The sequence below is a fragment of the Lithobates pipiens genome, unplaced genomic scaffold, assembly GCF_037356315.1.
Source record: "Lithobates pipiens isolate NorthernLeopardFrog02 unplaced genomic scaffold, aLitPip1_a1.2 Scaffold_19, whole genome shotgun sequence".
In the NCBI taxonomy this organism is placed as follows: Eukaryota; Metazoa; Chordata; class Amphibia; order Anura; family Ranidae; genus Lithobates; species Lithobates pipiens.
In genome coordinates, this window is record NW_027507764.1 from 584,758,314 (window position 1) to 584,770,547 (window position 12,234).

The 12,234-nt window shown below is 44.0% G+C and overlaps 2 protein-coding genes across 13 annotated transcripts in view; one reads left to right on the plus strand and one right to left on the minus strand.

Annotated features, from left to right (window-relative positions):
* Positions 1–12,234, plus strand: part of LOC143997731 (uncharacterized) — a 253,375-nt gene that overhangs the window by 103,541 nt on the left and 137,600 nt on the right. The window lies entirely within an intron of this gene.
* The window catches only part of LOC143997727 (ALS2 C-terminal-like protein), a 197,452-nt gene continuing 185,873 nt past the window's right edge, over positions 656–12,234 (minus strand). For all 4 annotated transcript variants that reach the window (XM_077493510.1, XM_077493511.1, XM_077493508.1 and 1 more), the window contains 3 exons: positions 11,555–11,704; positions 10,758–10,854; positions 656–7,022 (listed from right to left, as the gene is read on the minus strand). In XM_077493510.1, coding sequence (XP_077349636.1) covers positions 6,975–7,022; positions 10,758–10,854; positions 11,555–11,704 — 295 coding nt within the window. In that variant the 3' untranslated portion in view covers positions 656–6,974. The remainder of the gene's footprint in view (positions 7,023–10,757; positions 10,855–11,554; positions 11,705–12,234) is intronic.

Below are 12,234 nucleotides of genomic sequence, written 5' to 3' on the forward strand. Positions count from 1 at the left end.
GCTCTTCTCTGATGAATACTCTCCTTGCCCGGCTGGTCAGTTTAGGTGGACGGCCATGTCTTGGTAGGTTTGCAGTTGTGCCATACTCTTTCCATTTTCCGATGATGGATTGAACAGAGCTCCGTGAGATGGTCAAAGCTTGGGAGATTATTTTTATAACCCAACCCTGCTTTATACTTCTCCACAACCTTATCCCTGACCTGTCTGGAGTGTTCCTCGGCCTTCATGATACTGTTTGTTCACTAAGGTTCTCTGACAAACCTCTGAGGGCTTCACATAACATCTGTATTTATACTGAGATTAAGTTACAGGTGGACTTTATTTATTAATTAGGTGACTTCTGAAGGCAATTGGTTCCACCAGATTTTAGTTAGGGAGTATCAGAGTAAAGGGGGCTGACAAATCCCCCCCCCCCAACACTTTTCACATATTTGTAAATAACATTGAAAACCATTTATAATTTTCTTTCCATTCCACAATTAGATCAACACAAAGTTGTACATATCACATAAAATCCCAATAAAATACATTTACATTTCTGGTTGTAACATGACAACGTGGAAAATGTCAAGGGGTATGAATACTTTAAGGCACTGTATCAATTAGCTATCAACAAAAAGGGTTTGTTTATGTATTGAAATGAATACGCCATATCTGCAAAATGATGAAGGATTTATTCAGCATCAAACAACAATACATACAGAAAACTAAAATAATTAACACTCGGTGTGTTTCCTTTCATGTAGTGTCATTATTATTATTCTACTATTTACAAGTTCCCGCTGCGCTCGGCAGTTTACTCCACGCAAAATAAATACAAATACATTTTAGCAATATAAATACTTAAAATGAGTTGATCCTGGGCATTAAAAAAAAAAAAGAATAGGCGAACCCCTATTTACACCATGGCGATGCCGTAACATACGTTGTTTCCTTTCGGGCACTTCATTTTGAATGGCAATCCAAATCAAAAAGACAACGCACACGTGTCGCAGCACGCAATTTTCGGGAAGTTTTGGTGCGTTTGAGAGACCATTCATTTCAATGGGCTGCCTTAACTCAATTCATTATGGCACACGCAAAAAATTTAATTGGCCTTATATCTTTTTTTTTAATTATTGCTACATTTTGCATCTCGTCTCCCTATACGCAGATTTTTTTTTTTTAATTGTTGCAAATTTTCTTCTCTTAAAATCCTGATAGTAAAAGCACTTCCTGTGTGTTACACTCTTCTCCGCTGTGTGTTAATGATTGTGGTACTGCAGCTCACATTAAAACGCATGTTATGTGTGTTAAGTTGCAGTGCCATTCATTTCGTAAGCAAGGCAGCTCCAATGTACATGCGTTGCAGTTGAATGTTGTGGACCGCAGCGGCAAAAATGGTGCATGTCCATTCTTTTGGGATATTTTAATGCATTGCCAGTCTATTCATTTGAATGGGCTGCCTTGTTTTCCGACACAGGTTAATGTGTGTAAACAAAGAAAAAAAAAAAGCCCTTGCATTAACGCAATGAAACAAGATGCCCGAGCGGGCTCTTATGCCACGTACACACTGGCGGACAATTCGATCGTGTGGGTTCTAGCGGACATTTTCTTCCCAAAGGTCCGGCGAACCTGGAAATAGAACTTGCTTCAAATCTTTCCAACGGACTCGAGTCCGGTCGAACAATCTGGTCGTCTGTGTGCTAGTCCAACAGACTAAAACCGACGCTAGGGCAGCTATTGGCTACTGGCTATGAACTTCCTTATTCTACGTCATCACATTCGAATCCGTCAGACTTTTGGAGTGATCGTGTGTGGCCAAGTGCGTTCGTTTTTGAAAGTCCGGCGGACCTCCGCTGCAAAGTCAGTCGGATTGTCCGCCGGACCAGGTTCGTCAAATCGCCTTGCAAGTAGCAGCAGCAGTATTGTCAGCCTGCACTGCGCAAGTCTCTTCAGTTCTCAAATAGGCTGCCAACCTGATGCATGCAACCAAGCAGGCTGACAACAATGCTGCCAATGACAAGGCAGTGTCTTAAAGGGGTTGTAAACCTTCCGTGTTTTTCACCTTAATGCATTCTATGCATTAAGGTGAAAAACTTTCTTGAGTGCAGAGCCTGAAGGTTCCTGTGCCGGGGACAAGCACACCTGCTTTAGCTGGTGTCTCGGGTCGTGATTGGATAGATTGATAGCTGCGCTCCCGTGTCCTGCTGCTGCGTCCATTGGCACAGACCGCAGGACTTGGCTCTGCCCCCCCCCCGACTCCCACGTCATTGGATTTGATTGACAGCAGCGGGAGCCGGGGGTGGAGCCGAGTCCTGCTGTCTGTGTCAATGGACGCAGCAGCAGGACACGGGAATGCGCCCGCACGCGTGCCCCGAGGAAGAGCGCTTCTCTGACGGGGCACTCGAAAAGAGGAGGAGCCAGGAGCGCCGCTGGCGGTACCCAGAAGAGGAGGATCAGGGTCACCCTGTGCAAAACCAACTGCACAGAGGAGATACGTATGATGTGTTTTTAAAAAACAAAGTTATCCTTTAACGTTGTCAGCTTGCAACAGGAAGTGATGTCACTGGCAGGATCTCCAGCTAAGAAACTTTGCAACAGATTCACAAAAATCTATTTGCTGAAGAAAACTGTATATAGTATGGCAGGACTCCAAACATACAGATTTTTGGTGTACATACACCTTTAACATTAACTCACTGATCAGTATTTACATCCCGGCTGACTACCCAGCCCCAGTGTCATTTCAGAAAAAAAAAAAACCTTTGCTATAAATTAAAACTACACTCCGTTCCAACACTCATACAGATGAGCTAAAATTATAAATCTGTAGGACCTGTTTGCTGAAACACCTCCCCCAACCGCACAGGTCCAAATCAGGAGCAATAAAAGATTGTACTTTGTGAGAGATCGTCTTCCTATGTTAGGACAATTAGTGCAATTTGTTCTTGATAGGCCAACATCAGTGATTGGTCACAGCAGGGAATGGTCCTACTGGTCACGGCTCCAGTGTCCAGCCCTAAATGGACAGCACATTAGCAGCTAGAAGGGGTAACCTAGAACCTAAATATGATAATGTATTAGCCTCTAGGATAACATTTCTTAACCAGTGTGTAAGCAGGGGTTAGGATCCCTTTTAGGGTTACCCTACTCTGTTCCCTAATTGGTGTGGTCTGGACTCCTTTCCCTGAGAAAAGGTATAAAAGAGGAAGGGAGGAGTTTGAGAAGGCGCAAATGGCAAGAAGAAGCCTTAAGCCGTGTACGCACGCTCGGAATTTCCAACAACAAATGTTTGATGGGAGCTTGTTGTCGCAAATTCTGACTGTGTGTAGGCTCCATTGGACATTTGCTGTCGGAAATTTCTGACAACAAAAATTTGAGAGCTGGTTCTCAAATTTTCCAACAAAATCTGTCGGAAATTCCGATCGTGTGTACACAATTCCGACCAACAAAATTCCACGCATGCTCGGAATCGAGTAGAAGAGCCGCACTGGCTATTGAGCTTCATTTTTCTCGACTCGTCGAACGTCTTGCACGTCACCGCGTTCTTGGCGTTCGGAATTTCCAACATTTGTGCGACCGTGTGTATGCAAAACAAGTTTGTGCCAACATCCGTCACAAATAAATTCATGATTTTGTTGTCGGAATGTCCGATCGAGTGTATGTGGCATTAGAGTTCCTCAACATGAAGCAGTGAGGTGGCTTGAGAGTTTGGTGGGCTCTGTCTGGTTTGTGAGGACCTTCAGGGTATGGAGGTGCAAAGATGCAGCTTAAGAAAATGAATGTTGGCTGGCAACCCCTCCATGTATGGTGTGTATAAATGTTATCTGATAGATGTTCCCAGAAACTAGGATGTGGTATGACATATTCACGATACAATAAATCAAGGTTCTCCAAACTCTTGCAAAAGGACCACTTTACTGCCCTACAAACTTTAGGGGAGCAGGACTGTGGCTAGTGGGAGTAAAATATTCCCTGTCATGGGTAAGAGTAAACAATGCCATAGGCATTGGGATAGTGTCCTATCATTGGTATCTGTGGAAGGAATAGTGCCTCAATGGCCGGATAAAGACAAGCAAAGGGCCACAATTTGGAGACCCCTTCAGTAAATCATAGGAAAAACTGACTGGACATTCATTATTGGGGAGAGGGATCTGGATCCATGTTGAAGGGCCTTCGACCTGTTGTGGACCTACAAAGACAAGATGGCGGAGACTTTCCTGAAGGTAGTTGAGTCGGCAAACCCTAATCCCAACGTGTTGCATCAGGTTAATGTAGTATGTCTCTGGACCAGCATTTGATGTTGCCGATGACCACTAGGGGACCTGATATCAAGTGGAACCCTTGAAATAATTTCCAGCACTCATGGAACCCTGGCTAAAACCAAGTTATTGGGGAACATGTCCCTTACATTGGTGATCTGTTGGGAGAAACTCCACCACCACTCTTACAGTAGTGGTCCAAATGCCACCTTTACAGACAGTTAAAAGATCCCAGGCTGCTGGTTCTGCCAAGTGGCCTTGGCTTTGAAACTATGCAGGCACCAATAAATGGGAGGTCAATCATTGGGGATCTTGGGGGATCAGGAAGGAATGTTTCCCCCTGCTGGAGCAAATTAGATTATGGTTATTGGGTCTTTGCCTTCCTCTGGATTAACTGTGGGTAACACATTGTGTATATGGAGGTGTGTTTTTGTTTTTTGGGTTTTTCATACTCTGTGGGTTGAACTGGATGATCCTTTTTTTTATTTTTTTTTATTTTTTTTTTCAACCAGACTAACTATGTAATCCGTGTAATGACAGCACTATCTCAAGAGATCAAGGCACCCACATCCCAAATTGGAAAAATTAGAAGGAACTGGAAAGGGGGATTTTAATGGTGCCACAAATGTATAAAAGAAATACATTTTTCAATAAAATTTATTTTATTAATAACAAAATATATACATAAAAGCAATCTCTATGACATATATAGATATGAAATCATCACAGTATTGATAGAACCAATATAGGTGAAGAGCTATATGTAGCTATATAAATGCCTGTTCGCCTCTACATGTTTCGCTGTAATGCTTCTTCAGGAGCTGTAAGGCATCAATTGACTATCATATATATTTGATAAATAATTATATTGAACTCCTGTTGTTCCGGTAAACAGAGGCAGGCAAGGGAGCATCAAAATCCAGCCATGGGAATTACAGGGTGAGCACCAGAGAAAATAATAAGACAATTCTTTATATCAATAACTGCAAATAAGCCCAAAATGTAGATTTGACAACATATCACAAACGTGATGAGAAGTAGAAATTCACAACCTTTAAACTACCAGATCTGGAGAAGACAAAAACTCCCAAGATAATGCAGCCAGGATGCATTCAAGCTCCCACCGGACTGGAAAGACCGAAACGGGCAACCCACCAAGGGGATAATGACGCCGTCCCTCCTGCTGTTGTTAGATGCCGAAGAAGCATTACAGCGAAACATGTAGAGCCCAACAGGCATTTCTATATCTACATATAACTCTTTACATATATTGGTTCTATCAGTCTGTGATTTTATATCTATGCATGTCGTAAAGAGTTAATCTTGTTTACTCTCTTTTTTTATATATATATATGTTTTGGTATTAATACAGTTATTTTTATTGAAAAATGTATTTCTTGTAGACATTTGTGGCACCATTAAAATACCCCTTTCCAGTTCCTTCTCATTTAATGTAATGTAATCAGTGACAGCCCAAAGGAACCCCCAACAATCTCTGAAGGAAATCTATAATTGCATGGAACCCTGGTTGAGAATGGCTACTCTAAAAGATACAGCTACCCTATAAAACGAATATCTATGCAGCCTAGGTCTACTGCGTAAAAGAAAAGAAAAAAATATGTTGAACTTGCTTAGATTTACCAGCACATAAAATTTTTAGATGCTGAAAACAAGATAAACTATATGGCCAACAGTTTGTGGTCACCTGACCATCACCACTCTGAGCTTGTTGGACATCCCATTGCATTACCTTGGCCATTAACATATAGTCGCCCCCCTCCCTCCATGACTATTAATATGGAGTTGGATCCCCATTACAGCTCTACCTTCCTCCTTGCTTTTGGAGGGTGTCTGTGGGAATTTGTGCCCCTTTGTGAGGTCAAGTACTGATGTTGGATGAGAATACCTGGCCCACATTATGGACCTTTCGTTGGGCACCATAAAAACAAACAAAAAAAATCTTGGCTCATCATTGGTATTCCAATTCATCCCAAAGGTGTTCAGTAGGGTTGAGGTCAGGGCTCTGTGCAGGACACTGGAGTTCCTCCACACCAAGCTGGTCACACCATGTCTTTATGGAGCTGGCTTTGTACACAGGGGGGCAGTCATGGGGGAACAGAAAAGGGTGCTCACCAATCTGTTGGAGAGCATGGATACCATTGTCTGAAATATCTCTTTATGTCCCCTTCCATGGATAGACCTGAACTCAATCCTTACATACTTTTGGACATATATTGTTTAAAGGCCTTCTAAATTTATTAAAAAGTATGCTCATTTACAATGCCAATTTGGCTTACTGGTTAAACTTATGTGCCATATATAGGTGGTCATCATCTCCATTAGCTAAAACAGCCCCTTTCTTTAAGGTACTACAAAACAAAATGCTTCTCTAATATAAAGTAAAATTAGCGTTTCTGCAATACCAGTCCTGGCCAGCAGGTGGATGTTCCCGGGCACTCTTCTGCCTTGTTTGTACACTATTCTAAGGCGGGATATATACATCTATATTGCACCATTATCCTGCTTCTCTGTGATGTGATGATTGAGTTTATACTATATGCATGAAATGGATCTATTCCAATTATATAATATAAAGCTGGACTCCCGACATTCTCCCGCGAAGCCATGGCGTTATCCTTCCACCAGGGGGAGACGTCACAATAACCATATCTTGTGAGTTCCGCCATGATTTGTACAGAGCGATGACACTATTTTCCCCTCTCAGATACGTCACTTGAAAAGCCGCATTTCATCTTTCTGAATGTGTGCATAGCAGGACTGCGGAGACAGAGAAACATCAGAAAGTTCAGAACATTTTTATATACAACCAATCAGCTAGTAAAAAAAAAAAAGAGAATTCAATTACCAATTCAATTTGTTAAAACTGAACTTTAGGCACCAATTCCTGTTCATTAAAAAAATTGTATGTTCAGCCAAAACATACTTTCTTAATTTTAGGTTGAGTGGGGGGGAAGGGTTAGAACTAAGGATGTGCCGACACCAAGCATTTGCACAAGTATCGGTACTCGCCCAAATGCTCCCGAAGCCAATACTTCTTTGTGCAATTTACGTCACTACAAAATGGGCGAAAAATTGTACTGCAAAGATTCAAATGCCATTTAAAACAGGAATGCAGTGCAATTCCTGTAGGAAATAGCATATGATTTCCTCCACCGCTCCTGTGTGTGTAGGAAAGAATTGGTAGGGTGGCAAATCACAGCCGCTGGGGGTGTTCAAAGGGCTGGAGGAGATGTAGAGGTGGTCTGCCCCCAAGTTGACATCATTTCTGTCCTATACCCACGGGGTCCCTGAACTTTTCCTCCAGCCCTGTGAGCACCTCCAGAAGAAGCTGGGAAGCAGAGTCTGGAGGAGGACCAGAGGGGGGCTGGAGTCTGCTGAATCCTGAGATTAGGGGAGGCGGAGATGAGGGGGTACTGCAGCTGCACAGAGAGGTGCAGGATCTGTAGAAGTTCTGTCCTTCTCTCTGCTGCTAACGGCAGAGATGTGAGGGAGGGTCATAGGGGGTAGCAGAGAGCCTATTTGTGGCCACATGGAGAAGCACAGAGTCTGGTGGAAGAGTTCTCTTCTCCTCTCTGCTGCTGACTGCTGAGACAAGGTGAGGGGGGTGTCACAGCTGTAGGAGAGGTGCGAGGGTCACATGATATGGCCTGGTGGGCCTTGTGTTTGACACGTGCCATAGAGGTTGGAGCATTGAAAACTTGCTGTACATGCCGCACTTCTTTAGGAAGCATTTGTGAATGAAGCCTCTTTATTTCATGTTTAAAGTGAATTGCTTGTTCCCCCACCATTAATTTAGTTGTAGCTTTTATTAAATCTTGGATCCTTCTTGGAATGGGGGAGCATGTGGCCTTCACCCAAGATCCAATGCTCAAGCCTGAGAGGCCGATCGCCAAGCCTGAACGCTGTCACAGTGGAGGCGCATGTCTTTAACTCTGTGTAAGCTCCAGCACCCCTCAACATGGAGCTCACTCAGGGCTTGGATGCTGAGCTCTGGTGGAGCACCTGGGAGTGAGGAGAAGACCACCTTTCTAGGACAGATTGGTGCAAATTTTTAACACAGTATAATTGGTTCACGAGAGGCTTAAAAGAGACCATCTATGTGTTTGCACCCCTTCCAGAGGGTTGGACTAAGCCTCAGAACTTGTAAGGTCCCACTTTCACACACACACTACAGTCGTGGGGGGTTGGAGAGCCAAGAGGTATGACTCAGGACTGACTACAATGCAGCTCCAGTGCAGTCACTGAAACATTGTCATCAAAAGGTCTATCCCACTGATGGCGAACCTTGGCACCCCAGATGTTTTGGAACTACATTTCCCATAATTCTCTTGCACTCTGCAGTGTAGTTGAGCATCATGGGAAATGTAGTTCCATAACATCTGGGGTGCCAAGGTTCACCATCACCGGTCTATCCTATGGCGGTAGCTCTAGGCCACTACCTTAGCATTATATTATGACACCAGGGGCCATCAAGATGCTAATGCCCAAGGTCTAATGACTTGTTTCAGGCAAGAGGAAACCCAATTGCTTCATACTGCATCAGTGGCAACCCTAAGGTAGACCAACTACCCTTTCCCAAACAGAGCCAGTTCTCACATCTTCCTTATCCAGGCATAGGCTATGCTTCCAACTTCTTAGAAACAAAGGGAGACCAGGCCGACATAGTTGCATGCATATAACTGTCATGACGCTGCAGTAATACTTTCATGCCCTGTCTGTCTCTTACCTGGTCTGTGTATCAGCCTTAGGGCTTGCACTCTCACACCTGCATGGTTAAGTAATCTTCCCTCAGTGTGGCTCCACCCTAGCCTCAACAGGAACCACTATTTAACACCGTGTTCTCCAAGCCTGCCTTGCCGAGCAATATTGTGCATTTGATTTCCTGTTTGCTGTGTGCTCTACATCTGTCTCTGTTATGGATCTTGGCTTGTTCTTGACTATCCCTGCCTGCTTGTGACCCTGATCTTTGGCATGTTCTCTGTTTATCCTTGACTGATTAGTCGCCCCGAGCTTTGGCTTATCTCCTTACTATCCCTTGTTGTCCTGGGCTGCTGCTTCCTCTCTATCCCCATGTAGCCTACCATGAGCATGAGCTGGGAGCCGCGACCTGAAGCCAGTTGCAGCACAGTCCATCCTCACCACTAGCGGCTCTGGTGAACACCTGCTGGCTCTTAGACTCCGCACCCTGGGGAATCTTATGCTTTAGTTCCCAGTGGGATCCGTGTTGGTGCTCCAGTGGACCTGCTTCCTGAATCACCCAGAGTTCCATCCGCAGCAGTCAGCCATAGGGTCCACTACCTTAGCGGTGCACTCCTGACTCCAACGGTGTGCATCTGTCACCTGGACTCAGGTGACCTAACAATAACTTTTACTTACGTTTTCTTGCCTCAACAATAATTCACTTCACTAAACAGTTTGAAAGAACCCTTTGCACAGTTCCTCTCTCTCACTCACTTGTATTGCCTAGCTTGCCTGGCATAGCTTCTTAAGGAAGAATAGTCTGCTTTCCTCCACCATGAGTATATCTACTCACATGGTCCCAATTGGTAGACAGCCTTCTCAGCACAAACCATTCTTGTCACTCCTGGTTGCCTATGTCTACTGTCTCTTTACCCCTTCTCTTAACCGCTTTTATGCTCCCTGCCAAACAGTGACACAACCAGGTTCCAGCAACCACAAAGCGGGGCCTATCCTAAAGGGGCCTACATACGTCAAACTGCAGCATCTTGGCAACAATCACACCCAAGCATCTGAATCAACTGATTAACACCTATGCAGACTTCCTGACACCCAGGTTTAGATTATGTAACTAGGAAAGGAAGGTACCACAAGTTTCACATCTTCCATCCTGTTCCTGGATAATCAACATCTGCCTTGGCCCATTCCATGGTGATGGGATGTGTGGATATACATTCTGGGGTATCTTCCTATCATTTATCAGAACTGAAGAAGTGGCTTGGAGAACCTAGAAAATATCTTTAATATTCCAGCACAAGTCCAGCTGAATTTGACCAACTACTACTACTAGATCTACTATGACCACGATACATGAGACCAACTACTATTAGATCTACCATGACTGGGATCCATGAGATCAACTACTACTAGATCTACCATGACTGGGATCCTCAAGACCAGCTACTGCTAGATCTACCATGACCACAATACATGAGACCAACTACTACTAGATATACCGTGACCACAATACATGAGACCAACTACTACTAGATCTATCATGGCTGGGATCCATGAGATCAATTACTACAAGATCTACCATGACTGGGATACATGAGACCAACTACAACTCGAGCTATCATGACTGGGATCCATGAGACCAACTACTACTCGAGATATCATGACTAGAGTCCATGAGACCAACTACTACTTGCAATAAGTGAGCTGGGAGTTGTTCCTACAATATGATCGAACATAAAGGGTCTCTTTAATGGCCCTTCTAAATGAAGTCAGGTTTGGGGCTGTCTGAGCACTGACCTCCAATGCTGTTAATAGGAAGTCGTAGATGCCGCCCCGGTTAGTGGGGTCCATCAGGTCCTGGATAAAGTGGATTTCAGCTCCTAAGTGTTGTATCCTGTAATACGAAACAATATGATGGTCACACAATAATTTAACCAATAAATATTAAAGCAGAAATCCGGTTAAAACCTAATCAAGCTTAGACCAAGGCCTACCCCCATTCTAAGCCCTATACTAACTACCCTGAAAGGGAAAGATGCTTATACAATGTACTTACCTAATCCAAGAATGCTCTGGTTTGCTCATGTAATCGGCTCCCAGCAGCGGGGTCAGGTGAGAGGAGGGAAAGCAGATGCACCATAGTAAGTCTATGGCTGACGTCATCGCTCAGACTTCGCAACCGTACAGTCTGATCGCTGGGGGAGGGGAGACTGAGGAATTGCTTCCTCCTCCTTCTACAAAGTTACATTGTACAGTCTGATCACTGGGGGAGGGGAGACTGAGGAAATGCTTTTGCCTCCTTCTACAAAGTTACATTGTACAGTCTGATCACTGGGGAAGGGCAACTGAGGAAATTCTTCCGCCTCCTTCTACAAAGTTACAATGTACAGTCTGCTCTCTGGGGGAGGTGAGACAGAGGAAATGCTTCCTCCTGCCTGCAGCAGGCTGACATCATCTCAGCCTAGGCAAAAATCACAGATTTTTTTTTTCATGAGAAAAGGTGGAGCTTTTCTGAACTCTGACACGGTTGCTGCCTATTATTACATTATTTCCTGAAGGTCTGCAAAGTTCCTATAAGTGATTGATGTAATTACCCGGCTCGGGACACAACATAAATGAGGAGGGGCAGCAGATCGTCCATCGGGAGTTTATAATCCTTCTCCAACACCCGGGAGACGGTCAGCTCGATCTCTTGGTACGTCTTCAGGATGATCTGCAGCTTCTCTTTGGGGTCCACAGTGGTGCTGGAAGAGGGAAAGGTCGTCTTTTAGAATTATAAAATGTATTTATTTGTAGCAAATATTTATAAAAATGATTTTATTTGTAGCGAATATTCATAAAATGTATTCATTTGTAGCAAATATTTATAAAATAGATATTAGAGGTCCGCCAGGATTCCAGCAATGAATTCATTAAAACATGTTTAAATACTAATTTATTATAAGTGGCTGAAACTGTCTACCACCATTGGGGTACCATGAGCTGTGAAAGGCACCCCAACACAATAATACCATGACGCACTTCCACTGACCTGCCTTGTAGCGCAGCGCTCAGTTCTAACCCCCCCCCCCCCCCCGCATTGTGGTGAGTTGGAGAAAGGTGCTCATTGGTCCGTTGTGTGTTGGCCGCCTACAAAAAATATTGTTATTGTGCACTAAATACAACGCAGTGAAAAAGGACCTTTTGTGGCCGATATCTAATCTCAGTTATAGCAGTTAAAGCGGAGTTCCACCCAAAAATGGAACTTCCGCTTTTCCTCCGGTGTCACATTTGG